The sequence below is a fragment of the Schistocerca cancellata genome, chromosome 2 (assembly GCF_023864275.1).
Source record: "Schistocerca cancellata isolate TAMUIC-IGC-003103 chromosome 2, iqSchCanc2.1, whole genome shotgun sequence".
Lineage (NCBI taxonomy): Eukaryota > Metazoa > Arthropoda > Insecta > Orthoptera > Acrididae > Schistocerca > Schistocerca cancellata.
This window is the reverse complement of record NC_064627.1, coordinates 741,508,971-741,528,494: the sequence shown is the minus strand read 5'-3', so window position 1 is coordinate 741,528,494 and position 19,524 is coordinate 741,508,971. Positions and strand designations below refer to the sequence as shown.

At 39.9% G+C, this 19,524-nt stretch overlaps 1 protein-coding gene across 1 annotated transcript in view; it reads left to right on the top strand.

Moving 5' to 3' along the window:
* The window catches only part of LOC126162542 (NADPH:adrenodoxin oxidoreductase, mitochondrial), a 65,229-nt gene that overhangs the window by 30,466 nt on the left and 15,239 nt on the right, over window positions 1-19,524 (top strand). Inside the window, exons 6-7 of the mRNA XM_049919122.1 lie at window positions 8,723-9,067; window positions 10,033-10,197. Coding sequence (XP_049775079.1) covers window positions 8,723-9,067; window positions 10,033-10,197 — 510 coding nt within the window. The remainder of the gene's footprint in view (window positions 1-8,722; window positions 9,068-10,032; window positions 10,198-19,524) is intronic.

Sequence of the window (19,524 nt, the reverse complement as noted above, 5' to 3'; positions counted from 1 at the left end):
GTAGTGCTCAAGGGCAGAGAGACCATGGGTATGTGGGATGTTTGTGTAAAGGGATGTAGCATCTATGGTGACAAGAAAGGTTTCAGGTGGGAGAGGAGTGGGAATGGATTTGAGGCGTTCTAGGAAATGGTTTGTGTCTTTGATGTAGGATGGGAGTCTGCGGGTGATAGGTTGGAGGTGCTGGTCTACCAGAGCTGAGATACGTTCGGTTGGGGCTTTGAAGCCTGCTACAATGGGACGGCCAGGATGGTTCTCTTTGTGGATTTTGGGTAATAGGTAGAAGGTAGGGGTACGTGGCTCAGGTGGAGTGAGTAATTCTATGGAAGCCGTTGTGAGGCCTTGTGAGGGACCTAGGATTCTTAGGATTTTTTGCAGCTCAGTCTGGATGGAGGGAATGGGATCCTGGGTAACAGCTTTGTAGGTTGAGGTGTCGGAGAGTTGACGCAGTCCTTCTGCCACATACTCCACACGGTCAAGTACGACAGTTGTGGAGCCTTTATCCGCCGGGAGGATGACAATAGAGCGGTCTATTTTCAGCTCCTTAATGGCACGGGATTCAGCTGGGGTGATGTTGGGGGTTGTTCGGATGTTCTTCAAGAAGGACTGGGAGGCAACACTGGATGTGAGGAATTCCTGAAATGTCTGCAAGGGATGGTTTTGGGGGAGGGGAGGAGGATCCCTTTGAGAAGGCAGTCGGAACTGTTCTAGAGAGGGTTCAACACTGGGTCTAGTATTTGGGGGCTGTGTTTGGGTAGTGAAGTGGTATTTCCAGTTGAGGTTCCGGGTGAATGAGAGGAGATCTTTAACCAGGGCAATGTGGTTGAATTTAGGCGTGGGGCTAAAGGTTAAGCCTTTTGACAGAACAGATGTCTCTGGAGGAGAGAGGGATCTGGATGAGAGGTTTAGGACTGAATTGGGACTGGCGATATGTGGCATTTGACTGTGGTTATAGTTGAGATTTGGTCTGTGTGGGGTATGTGCTGGGATGGGGAGATTGAGTAGGGTGGCTAGGCTAGGTTTGTTGGCTATGAGGGGGGTTTGTTGAAGGTTCTGTTGTGGTTGGTGTTTGTGAGGGATAGGGAGAGGGACCCCACTTCTTAGGTGTTGCACTAGCACTGTGGATAGTTTTTTCAGGTGTTGTGTGGCATTTTTTCCATTGAGGCAGTCAATTTATTTGAACCGAAATGTTTAATTCCACACCAATGGCTAGTTTCAACTGTTCCCTGCATTTCAAAAGTGCATGTTTTCATCTTCTAGCATGTATGGCATTATGCCATAATAAAGAATCAAACATGAGAAAACAGTACTGCTACTCCAAGAAAATTTACATCCGAATCTGCACTTTGAGTCGAATTATGGATTTTAGTATGGTTCATGAAATTCCAATGCTTTTGGAGTACCCTCTGATGTCTTGTTTCTTTTATGACATAATGTGAGATCTTTTAATGTTTCACATGTACGAACATATGGGCTTCCTGTGTCATCATAACTACGCAAGTGCGGTGACGCCTGATATCTGGCGCTTTCTAGCAACTGCTGAAATGAACCTATTTCTAACAGGTCGCGGGAAAATATTGCAAATGGTTGTTTGAGAAGTGTTACTTTCAAAGTAAATTTCATTTAACGCAAGATGAACTGAATGTGAGAATGTACGATGAATTTCTTAAATCACAGAGCGTTTGACTTTCATTTAAAAATCAACTCTTTGAGGATGACCATTTTGAAAAATTTTGAGTCCAGAAGATCAGACATTTATGTCGTTATTAAAAATTTTACTGGCTTTAGGATAATGGAATGTAGTCGAATTAAGTCAGGTGATGCTGAAGGAATTAGATTAGGAAATGAGACACTTAAAGTAGTAAAGGAGTTTTGCTATTTGGGAAGCAAAATAACTGATGATGGTCGCAATAGAGAGGATATAAAATGTAGACTGGCAATGGCAAGGAAAGCATTTCTGAAGAAGATAAATTTGTTAACATCGAGTATAGATTTAAGTGTCAGGAAGTCGTTTCTGAAAGTATTTGTATGGAAGTGAAACATGGACAATAAATAGTTTGGACAAGAAGAGAATAGAAGCTTTTGAAATGTGGTGCTACAGAAGAATGCTGAAGATTAGATTGGTAGATCACATAACTAATGAGGAGGTATTGAACAGGATTGGAGAGAAGAGAAGTTTGTAACACAACTTGACTAAAAGATCACCAATTTGGTATTGGAGGGCAGTGTGGAGGGTAAAAATCATAGAGGGAGACCAAGAGATGAATACACTAAGCAGATTCAGAGGGCTGTAGGTTGCAGTAGGTATTGGGAGATGAAGAAGCTTGCACAGGATAGAGTAGCACGGAGAGCTGCATCAAACCAGTCTCAGGACTGAAGACAACAGCAACAAATGGCACATTTGTGTGATGTATCTTAAAGTGTAACACGCCCATAAATGATCAACATTAAATGTGAAAGCTTAGCTTCTCTTGCAGCTTATTAAACTTCGAGACCAATATTATATTTGATAGCTTTGTTTTTCTTGTAGCAAAACTATGTATATTAATTTAAACGATTAACTGTCCCCTATTTGTGTGTACATGCTACTTAATAGCAATATTGCTATTGGCTGACTACATCATGAAAATATGCAGTGTACGTGTTACTGCACATCAAAGATCTTTCCACAACGTGTTTTATTATTTTTATTGAGTTTCATTTCTTAAGGGCCGGGAAATTCTACGCCAGTTTATAAAACCATAACCATTCAAAGGACTGATAAGTTTTCATTCCGAGGAAAAGTATATGGTCACTTAACATGGAAAGAGTATATTTTCATCTGGGAGAAAGTGTATCTTTAACTGGGAAATCCGGGGAAAATCTGGGAATTTTTTTTCTTGTCTGCGTATACACCCTGTATTGGTGTGGCTGAACGCCAACTGCCATACGAAAGGCACAGTTATGGGCTCTCACTCGCGGCTTTCAGTTTTCGGCCGCCAAGACTTGCATCATGCATTTCTGTCATCATTGTACTGTGCACCCCTATCCAGAACTTTACCTTAATGACCAACTGCTTTCTGTAGTGGAGACTTATCCCTTTTTGGGACTGGTCTTCGATGCCCTCTTAACTTGGCTTCATCATCTTCGTCATCTTAAGGAAAAGTGTTGGTGGCATCTTAATATTATTCGATACCTGAGCCACACTGACTGGGGTGCTGATCGCCCTACACCGCTGCAGCTATACAAAGCCCTCATCCAGTTCCGTATTGACTATGGGAGCCTGGTGTATGGTTCAGCATCGCCCTCCATGCTGCGGCTGATTGACCGTATCCACCACTGTGGAGTTCAACTTGCAATGGGAGCTTTCCAAATGAGCCCAGTGAACAGCCTCCTCATGGAAGCTGGTGTTCCTCCATGTGGCTCAGGCAGTAACTACTGCTTGCAAATTATACCGCCCACATTCATAGTTCACCTCACTATCCAAATTACCTAACATGGTGATCCATCTTCCGCAACGGCGCCCAGAGCAGGGGATCCATTTGCAGTCCGTGTCCGGTCGCTTCATACTTTTCCTCTGCCACGTTACCAGTGGGTCCACCTATGTTCATCTCCATAGTCCATGCCTCAGCCACAGCTTTGTCTGGACCTATTGCTAGGCCCAAAAGGCTCAGTTCCACCTGAGGCTCTCTGTTGGCAGTTTTTCTCTATTCTCAGCAAGTTCCAGGGCTCAGAAATAGTCTACACAGATGGGTCAATGGTCAACGGTCTTGTTGGCTTCGCGTACGCTCACATTGGCCATACTGAACAGCAATCCATGGCGGATGGCTGCAGGGTTTTCACTGCAGAGGTGGTAGCCAACTATTGTGCTCTTGAGCATATCTGCTCCTGCGCGGGTGAGTCCATCATTATCTGTAATGACTGCTTAAGCAGCCTACAAGCTCTTAACCAATGCTTCCCTAGTCATCCTTTGGTACTGACTATGCAGAAGTCTCTTCATACTCTAGGCAACAGTGGACATTCAGTGACCTTCATTTGGACCCCAGGACATGTTGGGATCCTGGGCAATGAACTTACTGACAGGTTGGCCAAACAGGCTACCAGTAAACCAACTCTGGAGTTTGGCCTGCCGGAGACTGATCTCTGATTGGTCTTCAGTTGTATAGTTTTCGCTATCTGGGATACTGAATGGTGCACCCTCAGTACACCAAATACAGTGTGTATTATCAAGGAGACAACGAATGTGTGGCAGTAATCCAGGCGAGCCAGTTGCAGGAACTACATTGTACTTGGCCGCCTCCACATTGGCCATACTTGGCTAACACATGGTCACTTCCTCTGTTGCGAGGACCCACTTCAATGCTGCTGTGGCTTTCACATTACTGTTGTCCACATCTTGTTGGACTGCCCAATTTTAGCTGCTCTGTGGCAGACTTTTAAATTTCCTGCCACACTGCAAACAGTATTAGGAGACAATGCCTCAATGGCTGATGTTTTTTTACATTTTGCTCAGAGGGGTTTTTTAAATCACACACTCTAGGGATGGGCGTCTGGACTTCTCTCCCAAGCCTTCACCCTCCCTCCATTTTAACTCTTCCTCACTCTTTCTTTGCTATTTGTTTGCCATGGCATTCGTCTTTTCCCTATCTGTGTTCCTCTAGCCTTGTCTTTCAGACTTGAGATTTTAGTGTGTTGCAGGGTAGTTGTCTCATCCTTTTTTATTTTTGCACTCAGCCAGTCCAGTCCATCTCCTGTATTCTTTTATACCTTCCACTACTTTTTCCTTTTAGGATATGTACTCCTTTCTGTTAGCTTCTGTCGTTTTTTCTTTCAGTCGATTCAAAATTAGTTTTATGCCTTTTACTTTTCCCAACTCCTTTTGGTACTGTTTTCAACTCAAGACCTATTTGAAGAGGAAAAAGGGACTGATGACCCTGTAGTTTGGTCCCTTTACTCCCCAAACCAACCATCTTCCCACATTACCACAAATTAGGGTTCCTTGTTGTATGATTTGCTTATGGATAGTGGGAAGAATGACTGCCTTAATGCCATCTGTTAATGCTGTAATTAATTTAATCTTGTTTGGATAGTTCCTGTAGAACTTTGCATATGTAGCAGTAGTATATTCCTAGATTCCTCACTTACTACAGTTTCTTCAAAGTTTGTAAGTAATGCTGTTGCAGGCAACTGGTGTCTACATTTAAGTGCATGCCAGGTCAGGTTTGACTGGATTGCCCAAGTATTCTACCAACAAACTAAATTTTACACCTAATTTACCTATAACTGAACATACATGGTCATTCCATTTCATGTCTCCACAAATTATTACACTCAGGTATTTGCATCAATCGACTGATTCCAACAGTGGTTAACTGATCTTGTACTCGGAGGACACTATTGTTTTGCATTTTGTGATATGCACAATTTTACATTTGCACCCCTTTATCGATTTTATCAAGATCTGCTTTAATATTTGTGCAGCTTTTTCGGATAGTATATCATTATAGATAATTGGATCATGTGAAAAAACTCTGAGGTTGCTGTTAATATTGACATCCAGGTCATTGATATACAACTTGAATACCAAGGGTACAAACATGCTTTCCTGGGACACTCCTGAAGTGAAATCTACATATGTCAATGACTCTTCATCAAAGATAACATGCTGCGCTCATCCTATCATGAAAGCCTCAATCCAGTCACATATTTCTTTTGATACCCCTTATGATCGTACATTCGTTTAGTTGGGTTTTGCAATGATCAGTGTTTTTAGAATCTCTTTGGGTTGCCATGAAGGTCGTTCTGCTAAAGATATCTCATTACGTTCGAGCTCAGAATATGTTATAATACCCTAAAATAAACAAATATAACTGATACTGGACAACAGTTTGTCAGTCTCTTCTGCTACACTGCTTGTAGATATATTTGACCTGTTTTTCCACCAACTACTGACACAGATCTTTTTGTTCAGGTGCTCTACAGTATATTATGGTTAAAGGAAGGGGGGGGATAACTCTGTCATAAATTCTGTATACAGTATTATAGGGAATCAGTCAGGCTGTAGGGCTTTGTTCAATTTTAGCAGTTCCTTGACGCCACTGGCCAGTACCCCTGCGTCTTCGTTTATAAAGCAACATTTGAAATGTTGTTTAGCACTTTTCCTTTGCTATCCTGAACTTCAGTTTCTGTGTCGTCCAAGAGTGTCTGGATACTAACTGTGATGTAACTAATGCATGTTACCTATGACCAGCATTTCTTTGGGTTTTGTGAGAGGCATTTTAATAAGCTGCTACTGTGATAATCAGCGAATGCTTCACACATTTCCTTTTGACAGCCTAATGCACAATTCACTTAGTACTACACTATGTTTTACTTTTCACCTATCATGCGTTAGCCACAGTACACAGAAACTGTACATCATGGAGTGTCACTCCCATCCTAACTTTTTTTCCTAGGTACAAATATACGAGGGTAATCCCAAAAGTAAGGTCTCCTATTTTTTTATAAGTACATAGAACTGTTTATTTCTACAATGGTTTACATCAGTTTACGGCTTGAACATTTAGCTATTTTTTGACATAATCACCATTTCTGTTGATGCATTTTTGTAGATGCTATGGCAGTTTTTGTATGCCCATGTCATACCAGCTTGCTGCCATGCTGTTCAGGAAGTTATGAACCTCTTCTTTCACCTCATTGTTGGAGCTGAATCACTGGGGCCACAATTAACGCTGACAAGTTCTGTGAGACTCTGAAAAAACTCAAACAGGCAATTCAGAACCGGAGAAGAGGAATGTTGAGCAAGGGTGTACACATTCTCCATGACAACACTCGCCCACAGATCGCTCGGCAAACCATTACTCTCCTGCAACAGTTTCAGTGGAACATAATCACCCATCCACCCACCCACTCACCCTATAGTCCTGACTTGGCACCCAGTGCCTATCACCTGTTCCCTAGGTTAAAAGAACATTTGGCCGGAAAGCGATTCAGCTCCAATGACGAGGTGAAAGAAGAGGTTCATAACTTTCTGAACAGCATCGCAGCAAGCTGGTACGAGATGGGCATACAAAAACTGCCACAGCATCTACAAAAATGCATCGATAGAAATGGTGATTATGTCGAAAAATAGCTAAATGTTCAAGCTGTAAACTGATGTAAACCATTATAGAAATAAACAGGTCTATGTACTTATAAAAAATAGGAGACCTTACTTTTGGGATTACCCTTGTATCCAATGCTTGGTCAGCATTGTCAAGTCTCTAGGAGTATCTGTCCAGAATGTTTTAAAGAGGAATGACAACATAAAATTTGGCAGTAGGAACAGCAGATGCAAGCTGAGATTAATGAAAGAAATTGTAAGAAAGTGTGATTACTCTCAAAGGAGGTCACTGAAAATTCTCATTAGACCAATTCTTCAGTGTTGTTCGTTGGTCTGTCACTGTTATCAAGTTGTATTAATAGGAAAGATAGAGGAGACTTAAGGAACAGCTTAATTACTGTTTTCCTTATTCTCAAAATCCTGAACGTTCACATTCCAATATGGATCAAGAAATATTACTTCCTTCTACTTACATCTCACATAATGAAAAATGACTAAAATGAAAGGAATTTTGTTACAGTTAGAGGGGTACAGTCTGAGAACCCTCATAAGCATATGAATCAAGAGATATTACTACCTCCAACTTAATCCAATTTGGGCAATCCTTTTTTTACATGTACCATCCATAGTAGAAAAGGAATGGAGGGCAAATGATTCTAGTATACCATAACTCCAGGAGAAGTTATCTGTAGCATATGGTAACAAAAGCTTCAAATATTTCAGGAAAAGGTGAATCATATGTAAGTTAAACTCCTGCTGAAGAAATCAGACTTAATTTTCAAGTCTTCCCTCTACATGTGTTTAGATCATTGTCGCGACACCAATAAAAGAGAAGGAATAAACTGAACAGGTAATTAAGCTCCATAACTGCTGTTAAATGTGGATGAATTCAGGATTTATGTTGAAATACTGAAATTCTTGACACAGGAAAGCCCTTTGCCAACGTACATGAGAGAGGCATTTCATACAGTTCTTTTTGTTACAAAGTTATTCTTTCCACAGGAAGGATTATCTACATGGCATTAGGGCTAAGAGTAGGCCCACACTATTTGTCTGTGATACATAGCACTCTGTTTATTTAATTTTAATATGCCTTCAGTACTACCCGATAATTCAACATCCGTGAATACCACTTCCAGTTTCTCTTCCTTTCTGAATGGTATTTTAGGTTCAGAATTGCAGTGTATTCTCTGGAGAGAAGTGTCTTCAAAGGGACTGTTCCAAGTGTTACTCATTCAGTGAGAAACTTATCTCATAGCCATACGTGGGCGCCTCAGAGCTCTTAAGGATTTCAGTATCTAGTGTCTTACGTGGCAGGTCTGAAGAGACAGACAGGTCTTCTTTGCTATTACCCTGCAGACCTTTTTGCCAAAACTGTACTGTTTTTGTGCTGTCTGTATAAATAAATCTGAATGACCATATTATCCACATATCTTGAAGTTCATCCACCTTGAGGGTATTGTATTTACAACAGAGATCCTGCCCTTGTGCTCAGGTCATGGAATCGCAATTAACCCTATGGTGAAGTGTTCCTCAAGGTCTATCATTAATATGTTGTGAATTTTATACACACTTATCTCGCTTCAGTATGTGCATGTACAAGTGCATGCATGTATAAATTTTCATGTGTGCTTTATCATGCAGGACTAGAGCGACCTCGAAGAAGACTCACCGAATTGCTTTGCAAATCTGCACTGGAGATACAGTTGCAACAGGGTAATTCAGATCATGTGTTTGAGTTAATGTTCCTACGATCCCCTCAGGCTTTTGCCGGAGGTGGCACTGGTGGACATGTGAAGAGTGTTGAATTGGCAGTAAACGAACTGATTGATGGTGGACATAAAGCACAACCTACTTCACAAACTGAAACCATTGAATGTGGCCTTGTACTACGTAGTGTTGGTTACTACAGTACATCTGCAGATTCTGGGATTCCTTTTGATGATAAACGTGGACATATACAAAACACATCTGGCTTTGTTAAATCAGGTGAGGTGAAATCAAGTTGTGTATGTCATTATAGGTTATGTGTACCTTGACAATTAGTGTTCATGTGAGATATTGTGTCTCATTTTATTATTGTCATATACTGTAGATTCAGACAGTTCAATTTAGAATGTTATGGTTATTATTTGACTTATTCATATTGCTGCTGAAATTTGAATCGCATCAGGTAACAATAAGAATATTGTGTAAAGTTGATAACTGAACATCTTGCAGAAGCCCCTTCAGGAACCTACAGTTTTGCCAGTATTTAAATTCCCCATTGGTATTTATGAGTAATAGTATGAGTAAATTTAAAATGACCTGTGCAATTCACATCCATGTTGCTAACAGTAAAAATGATTTCTGTAAAAGATTATGCATCTCTTCTGTGGGATGATGTAAATTGTACTACTTCTGATAATATAAATTTTAAAAAAAGGTAAAATAATGACCTCCTTAGCTGCTCCTACAATTTACCATAACATTTGGACTGGTAAATTGTAAATTATGCATAAATCTAATGGTTAATACAAACACTTGCCAGTATTTAAACATCTCATAGTGGTCTGTGTAAAGTTACATAAATGCATAAGTTGAAGTACTGGATATAAATAGAAAATGAGTAACATAAGAAGAGGAGCAGTGTCTGCCCCCCCCCCCCCCCCCCAAACATACACAAATTAGCTTTTTCTCCTCTAAAGTATACACGTATTAAGTACGCAAGAAGTAATTTCCATAATTGTCATTGTGAGTGTATTAGCACAAGTCATAATTTGTTGTTATTATTCTTTAAAGAAGTAGTTTACAACAGATGGTTTTGCATCTTAATGTATAATTCGCTTGTTCCACGTCCCTTAAGGCTCTTCTTTATGAAAGGTTTCATAAACATTACGAATGAGTGGATAAAATTAATTCTGATGGACTAAAGACTATGAGAAAGTAACTTTATTTGTGGAACTGTGTTTCAGGATTATATGCTGCTGGCTGGGTGGGATCTGGTCCTGTAGGTGTTATTCTATCTACAATGAACAATGCATTTGCAGTTGGAAAGAAAATTGCTGATGATTTGGCCCAGGCAAAAGATGAAACAAAACCAGGTTTCTCTGCAGTTCAAGAAATTATAAGAGAAAAAGGTAGTCATTATATTAGCAACGTGGTCAAAGTTACAGAACATTAATGTATTTTAGTAGTCATGAAGGATGTGTAGATACATTAATAAAAGCAGATTATACTTTTCACGTTGAAAAATATGGCTGCAGAAGGTAGTTTCTTAGTGAATAATTTAAGTTAGAAAATGCTTTATGGGGAATCTAATTCATTTCAGATGAGATTCACAAGATACAGACAGTAATGCAAAATAATCACTAGAGTTGGCTATTTATTTTTCAATTTCTCATTCTGAGTATGCTTTACCTGTATAGTTTTCCATTGTGTGGCACGTAAAAAACTGTACTCAATAGTTTGAAAATATAAGGGGTGATCTAGAAGTTTCCATTCGAAGGCCATGCAGTCCATAATCAATACGCCAATCTGGCAAAATTGTCATGAACAATGAGGCAGTCATCTCACCAATGCATCAGGTTGAAGATATCTGTTTTGTAAACTACTGTGTTCTGCTGCATAAAGAAGTTTGTTAACTGCCTGATGCACATGCTCTCCTGAAAGAAACTGTTGACCCTTCAAGGCCTTTTTTAAGGGACAAAAGGCATGATAATCATACTGGGTGAGATCAGGATTGTAGGATGGGTGCTTGAGTGTCTCCCACTTGAGTTGGCGTAACTTCTGCATTACGAGTTTTGTGGTAGGGGGATGTGTGTTATCATGAAGCAGCAGTACACCATTGTGCACCATTCCCCAACAGTGGTTTTTGACAGACATGGTACCCTGTACACATTCTTCATTCTCTGATGGATTCCAACCAGCATTTGCCCTTTGGCAGCCATGAAAAGAATAACAGCATGTTGTTTCTGTTTGGACGCATTTGGTAATAACATCACTGTAGTTCATGTTACCATATTTATTGCACACATGTCAGAAAGACATGAATGCCACACTAATCCCCTGCCAACATGTGCTTATATACCTGCATTGGAGTCATGCTGTGGTGCATATATGCTGCAGCAACTCCCTAAAACGAAAACTTCTTGATCGTCTCCTTACAGCTATGCCTGTGTAGCTAAGCAGTCAGCATAGGTGGCTATCTTGCAAAAAACCGGGTTCGATTCCTGGTACTGCCAAGGATTTTTCCTTGGCGAAAGGAGTGGTATGGGATGCACTCATCTTCATGATGCCAATTGAGGAACTACTTGACCAAAGATTAGCTGCTCCACGGTCTGGAAAGTAGTGTGCTGACCACATGCGCCTCCATACCACACCTGCATGGCAAAGGATGACAAGGCGGCCAGTAGCCATCTCTTTGGGCTTCACGGCCAGGTGAGGAGCTAGTTATAGCAAAGGGTAGTAAAAGTGATCCACAAAACCACCATCAAATATCTTTGACATCCATCTGTTGTACAATCTTAGAACACATTCTGACCTGAAACATAATGAAGGATCTCAAGAGGGACCTCCATGCCAACCTGTGTGGGTCCTGGGAACAACATTCATACAAAACACAAGTTGCTCTTTCCTCATATAACATCCTGAAAGTCATAATCAAGGCAGTGAGGTAGATCTACTACTGCTTGATCTTCAAAAAACGTTTGTCCTGGTACCACACCATTGCTTAATTATGAAAGTTCAGTCAGATGGGCTATCAAACAAAATTTGACTGGACTGAAAATTTCTTCATAGGGAGGATGCCACAAGTTAACTTGAGTGAAGAATCATCAGCAGATGCCGAAGTAGCTTCCAAAGTGCCCCAGAGAAGTGTTGGGACCCTTTTTGACATTAATTGCCTTGCAGACAATATGAATAGTAACCTTAGACTTTTCGTAGATTATGCTGTTGTCTGTAATGAAGCAGTGTCTGAAAAATAAATAAATAAAGCTGCTCAGATACTCAGGCAGATCTTAGTAAGATTTCAAAGAAATGCAGCTCACTTTAAATATTCAGAAATGTGAAATTGTACACTTCACAAAATTTAAAAAAAAATGTAATATCCTATAAGTGTCAATGAATTACCATTGGAATTAGTCAGCCCATACAAATACCTGAGCTTATCAGTTTGCAGGGACATGAAACATAATGGTCACATAGGCTCAGTCATATGTGAAGCAGGTGGCACTCTTCAGTTTGTGGGTAAGATACTGGTAGTCTTCAAAGGATATTACTTACACACTACTCAGGAAACCCATCTTAGAATGGTGCTAAATTGAGTGGGATCCATATCACATAGGACTATCAGGGGATATTGAATGTATACAAAAGAAGAGCAGTGCATACATAGTCACAAGCTTATTTGACCCATGGGAGAGCATCACAGAGCTGATGAAAAACCTGAATTGGCAAACACTTGATTATAGATGCCACCTCATTCAAACATTAGTCGATTTGTGTCTGCATCATAAAGTTGTTCTTAATTGAAAATGCCAGTTTACGAGCCTAATTCTCATCATCTGTGGGAGGTGTTACTGTTTTGTTTCAGTATGAAGAAAACAGCGGCTGAGTCTCATTGAATGCTCTCAAGTACATATGGTAAGGACGCTATTAGCGAAAGAACATGTTTCGAGTGGTTTCAACGCTTCAAGAATGGTGATTTTAACATCGTAGACCGGTATAGTGGTGGAAGAGAGAATGTTTTCGAAGATGCAGAATTGGATACATTTCTGAGTAAAGACTCGTGTCAAACTAAAGAAGAATTGGCACAATTAGTGGGAGTGACACATCAAGCCATTTCAAAATGTCTCAAGGCTATGGGCATGATTCAGAAAGAAGGAACTTGGGTCCCGTGTGAGCTGAAATGAAGAGACATTGAATGGCGTTCGTGTGTTTGTCAACAGTTGCTTCAGAGGCAAAAATGGAAGGGATTTCTGCATCCCATTGTAACCAGGGACAAAAAATGGGTTCATTATGATAACCCTAAATGCAAAAAATAATGTGGATATCCTGGCCATGCTTCCATGTTGATGGCCAAACCAAATATTCACGGCTCCAAGATCATGCTCTGCATTTGGTGGGACCAGCTCAGCATAATGTACTATGAGGTGTTAAAACCAATTGAAACAGTCACAGGTGCTCGTTATCAAATGTAATTAATGCATTTGAGCAGAGCATCACAAGACAAACAGCCGCAGTACAGTGAGAGGTATGATAAAGTGATTTTGCAGCACGACAACGCTCAACCCCACATAGCGAAACAGGTTAACATGTACTTGGAAATGTTAAAATGGGAAGTCCTGCCCCGTGATCTCATGAAGAAGTCAAAAATTGGATTGATTTGTCGCTTCAAAAGATGAACAGTGTTTTTGATGCGGGATTTGTACACTGCCTGAAAGATGGGAGAAAGTAGTGGCCAGTGATGGAAAATACTTTGAATGATACATGTGTAACCAGTTTCTTTCATTAAAGCCTCAAATGTTGGGGAAAAAATAGTGGAAGCAAAGTTGTGCACCTTCTAAGTTTTCTTTTATCTTCTGTGTTTTCGTCAATTTCAGTGTCATACTGCATACTTGAGATTAATAAAACAATTTTTTTTGTTATATTTATTTTGTAGTACGTAAGGAACCGTAAGAAATGATCGTACCTTCTTTTCTCTAAGAAAATATGCTACAATTTGCAGCCCTGGTTTTCACATCCTTCATTTCCTTCAGGATCTGCCTTTCTTTTTGTTTTTCATGGTTCCAACATATGACAGCCGGTGCTTCTCTGACAAATCACGGAGCAAATTTACATTGCTGAACCAGTTGTTAGCACAGAAATTGCATCCTGAATTAGTGAGAGGGGCCACCAAATGTTCAACCACATCACTGCTTTTATTACTAAGCTGAAACGGCCCATCTGGCTGTCTGCCAGCATAGATCTCCATGTTGCATGTATAAAACAGTTTGGGATCAACTGCAGCAAATATCTTTATTCCACATTTTTCCAGCTTCGACAGTGTGTGTTGGATAAAAGAGCAATGTCCTCTGAAGGCCTCGAGTTTGTCGTCAATGGTGGCGTTTTGGTCTACTATGCAACAAGATTGGCAGTTCTTAACAAACTTTTGAAATAAATCTCGTATTGGCGCCAGGCAGTCCACTACTCTGTGTTCACTACATGACTGCCTATCATCAAATTGCAGAGCTTATAACAGAAAAACGAAAGCTGTACTCATTCATGGTCGACCGAAATATCTCAATTCTGAGCCCCTTGGAATTGTATAAATAGTAAAGACCTTTCCTTCTCACCTTGTGCACTCCAGCTATGTATGTATAGAAGTCCAATGAAGGCTTTTATCTCGACTGTGTCCATTGGGTGAGCATTCAATCTCAAAATAAAAATAAACCATTGTAAAGAAACGAGGAAGACTAGAACGTAAATGCTGGTACTGGATCGAAGAGATCCAGAGTCCTTCATTTGTCTGATTGTAAAACACAAAGAGACATTACATTGAGAAAAATTCAATGAATCTCATTGCTCCTCTGTAGCTAAGGTGTTGCTGTTGTGGAAGCAAACACACTATTGCCTGTTGCGAAAGCCCGAGTTGGGGGGATAGACGAAAGGGGGTAAATTACACTGCAGGAGTGGAGATGTAGGCACAGAAACACTACCTAGTGGATCTGTGTTATCCAGCACCAGCATCGGACTGTTAATTACCTTGCAAGACAATATTAATAGTAACCTCAGACTTTTTTTGCAGATGATGCAATAACCTATAACAAGGTATTATCTGAAAGAAGCTGTATAAATATTCAGTCAGATCTTGATAAGATTTCAAAGTGGTGCAAAGAGTGGCAACTTGCTAGAAATGTAAAACTGTGCACTTTACAAAATTAAAAAATGTATCCTATGACCACAAAATCAATGAGTCACTGCTGGAATTGGTCAAATCATACAAATACCTGGGTGTAACTCTTTGTAGAGATATGAAATGGAATGATCACATAGGCTTAGTTGTGGGTAAAGCAGGTGGTAGGTTTGGTTTATTGGTAGAATGCTGGAAAGTGCAATCAATCTACAAAGGAGATTGCTTAGAAATCCCTTGTGCTGCTGGTTCTAGAAAGCTGCTCAAGTATGTGGGACCTGTATCAAATAGGACCAACAGGGGCTATTGAATATATACAGAGCAAGGCAGCATGAACAGTCGCAAGTTTGTTTGACTCATGAGAGAGTGTCACACAGATACTGAAGGAATTGAACTAGAAGGCTCTTGAAGATAGAAGTAAACTATCCCAAGAAATTGTATTAACCAAGTTTCAAGAACCTGCTTTAAATGATAACCCTTGGATTATACAACAATCCCCTATGTATCGCCCACGCAGGGATCTTGAGGATAAGATTAAATAATTTCAACACACATAGAGGCATTCAAACAATCATTCTTCCTGCTCTCCATATGGGAATGAAATGGGAAGAAACCCTAATAACTGATACAATGGGACATACCCTCTGCCATGCATCTCATGGTGGTTTGTAGAGTATAGATGTAGAACTTCAGATTAAAACTGGAGAAACTACAGAACTGTAGGAAATTAAGGAAATGGAATCTGGATAAGTTGAAGAAACAGAGGTTGTTGCAAGTTGTAAAAGGAGCACTAGGCAGCTATTGACCGGCTTACACAAAGGATGCTGAATTTAATTGACAAAAGGAGAACTATATAAACACAGTAAATGCAGGAGGCAAAAGAGAATACTGATGTCTAAAAATTAGATTGGCAAAAAGTGCCAAGTGCTAAAACAGGAATGGCTAAGATGAGAAATAGATAGTTGTAGAAACAATCATGACTAGAGGAAAGGTAGCTGCTGCCTGTAAGAAAATTAAGAAACCTTTGGAGAACAGAGAAGTACCTGTGTGAATATTAAGTGTTGAAATAGCAAGCCAGAATGAAGCAAAGAAGGAAAGCGAGAAAGTTGGAAGAATGTACGGAAGGGCTGTACAAGGAAAACAAACTTGGAGACAATATTACGGAAAGGGAAGAGAGGAAGTAGATGAACACAAGATGGAAGATAAGATACTGTGAGGAGAATTTGACAGGGCTCTGAAACAAGGCACTTGTAGTTGTGAACATTCTCCCATAATTATTGAAATCCTTGGGAGAACATACCATTACAAAACTATTCCACCTAGTATGCAAGATATGTTAGATAGGCAAAACACCCTCAGACTTCAAGAAGGATGTTTAACTTCCAATACCAAAGAAGGCAGGTGTTGAGCAATGTGAGTCTTATCTAAAATCAGTTTAAGAAGCCATGGTTGCAAACTACTGACAATAATTATTCATAGAAAACCTCAGGGAAGATTAGTTTGGGTTCCAGAGAAATGTAGGAAAACCTGAAGCAATAATGATCCTATGACTTGTGTTAGAAGTTGGGCTGTAGAAAGTCAAACTTGCCTTGATAGTATTTTTAGATCCAGAGAAAGCTTTTGACAAGGTTGAACGGAATATACACTTCAAAATTCTGAAGGTTTCTGGTATAAAATACATGAAAGGGAAGCAGTGGTTGGAGAGTGAGACAGGGTTGTAGCCTATCCCCGACATTATTCGATCTGTATATTGAGCAAGCAGTAAAGGAAACAAAAGAAAAATTTGGAGTAGGAATTAAAATCCATGGAGAAGAAATAAAAACTTTGATATTTGCTGATGACATTGTAATTGTGTCAGAGACAGAGGAGGACCTGGAAGAGCAGTTGAACGGAATGGACAGTATCTTGAAAGGAAGATGTAAGATGAACATCACAAAACCAGAACGAGGATAATGGAATGTAGCCAAATTAAATCAGGTGATGCTCAGGGAATTAGATTAGGAAATTAGACACTTAAAGTAGTAGATGAGTTTTGCTATCTGGGGTAATGCAGGAGTAGGTTTAATAATGAATAAAAAAATAGGAGTGCGGGTAAGCTACTACAAACAGCTTAGTGAACGCATTATTGTGGCCAAGATAGACACGAAGCCCATGCCTACTACAGTAGTACAAGTTTATATGCCAGCTAGCTCTGCAGATGATGAAGAAATTGATGAAATGTATGATGAAATAAAAGAAATTATTCAGGTAGTGAAGGGAGATGAAAATTTAATAGTCTTGGGTGACTGGAATTCGAGAGTAGGAAAAGGGAGAGAAGGAAATATAGTAGGTGAATATGGATTGGGGGTAAGAAATGAAAGAGGAAGCTGTCTGGTATAATTTTGCACGGAGCATAACTTAACCATAGCTAACACTTGGTTCAAGAATCATAAAAGAAGGTCATATACATGGAAGAATCCTGGAGATACTAGAAGGTATCAGATAGATTATATAATGGTAAGACAGAGATTTAGGAACCAGGTTTTAAATTGTAAGACATTTCCAGGGGCAGATGTGGACTCTGACCACAATCTATTGGTTATGAACTGTAGATTAAAACTGAAGAAACTGCAAAATGGTGAAAATTTAAGGAGATGGGACCTGGATAAACTGACTAATCAGAGGTTGTACAGAGTTTCAGGGAGAGCATGAGGGAACAATTGTTACAAATGGGGGAAAGAAATACAGTAGAAGAAGATTGGGTAGCTCTGAGGGATGAAGTAGTGAAGGCAGCAGAGGATCAAATAGGTAAAAAGACGAGGGCTAGTAGAAATCCTTGGGTAACAGAAGAAATATTGAATTTAATTGATGAATGGAGAAAATATAAAAATGCAGTAAATGAAGCAGGCAAAAAGGAATACAAACGTCTCAAAAATGGCTAAGCAGGGATGACTAGAGGACAAATGTAAGGATGTAGAGGCTTATCTCACTAGGGGCAAGATAGATATTGCCTACAGGAAAATTAAAGAGACCTTTGGAGAAAAGAGAGCCACTTGTTTGAATATCAAGACCTCAGATGGAAACCCAGTTCTAAGCAAAGAAGGGAAAGCAGAAAGGTGGAAGGAGTATATAGAGGGTCTGTACAAGAGCAATGTACTTGAGGACAATATTATGGAAATGGAGGAGGATGTAGATGAAGATGAAATGGGAGATACAATACTGCGTGAAGAGTTTAACAGAGTACTGAAAGACCTAAGTCGAAACAAGGCCTCAGGAGTAGACAACATTCCATTAGAACTACTGAAAGCTTTGGGAGAGCCAGTCCTGACAAAACTCTACCATCTGGTGAGCAAGATGTATGAGACAGGCGAAATACCCTCAGACTTCAAGAAGAATATAATAATTCCAATCCCAAAGAAAGCAGGTGTTGACAGATGTGAAAATTACCGAACTATCAGTTTAATAAGTCACAGCTGCAAAATACTAACACGAATTCTTTACAGACGAATGGAAAAACTGGTAGAAGCCGACCTTGGGGAAGATCATTTTGGATTCCGTAGAAATGTTGGAACACGTGAGGCAATACTGACCTAACGACTTATCTTAGAAGAAATATTAAGGAAAGGCAAACCTATGTTTCTAGCATTTGTAGACTTAGAGAAAGCTTTTGATAATGTTGACTGGAATACTCTCTTTCAAATTCTAAAGGTAGCAGGGGTAAAATACAGGGAGCGAAAGGCTATTTACAATTTGTACAAAAGCAGATGGAAGTTATACCAGCCAAGGGGCATGAAAGGGAAGCAGTGGTTGGGAAGGGAGTGAGACAGGGTTGTAGCCTCTCCCCGATGTTATTCAATCTGTATATTGAGCAAGCAGTAAAGGAAACAAAAGAAAAATTCGGAGTAGGTATTAAAATCCATGGAGAAGAAATGAAAACTTTGAGGTTTGCCGATGACATTGTAATTCTGTCAGAGACAGCAAAGGACTTGGAAGAGGAGTTGAGCAGAATGGACAGTGTCTTGAAAGGAGGATATAAGATGAACATCAACAAAAGCAAAACGAGGATAATGGAATGTAGTCGAATTAAGTCGGGTGATGCTGAGGGAATTGAGACACTTAAAGTAGTAAAGAAGTTTTGCTATTTGGGGAGCAAAATAACTGATGATGGTCGAAGTAGAGAGGATATAAAATGTAGACTGGCAATGGCAAGTAAAGTGTTTCTGAAGAAGAAAAATTTGTTAACATCGAGTATAGATTTAAGTGTCAGGAAGTTGTTTCTGAAAGTATTTGTATGGAGTGTAGCCATGTATGGAAGTGAAACATGGACGATAAATAGTTTGGACAAGAAGAGACTGGAAGCTTTCGAAATGTGGTGCTACAGAAGAATGCTGAAGATTAGATGGGTAGATCACATAACTGATGAGGAGGTATTGAATAGGATTGGGGAGAAGAGGGGTTTGTGGCACAACTTGCAAGAAGAAGGGATCGGATGGTGGGACATGTTCTGAGGCATCAGGGGATCACAAATTTAGCATTGGAGTGCAGCGTGGAGGGCAAAAATCGTAGAGGGAGATCAAGAGATGAATACACTAAGCAG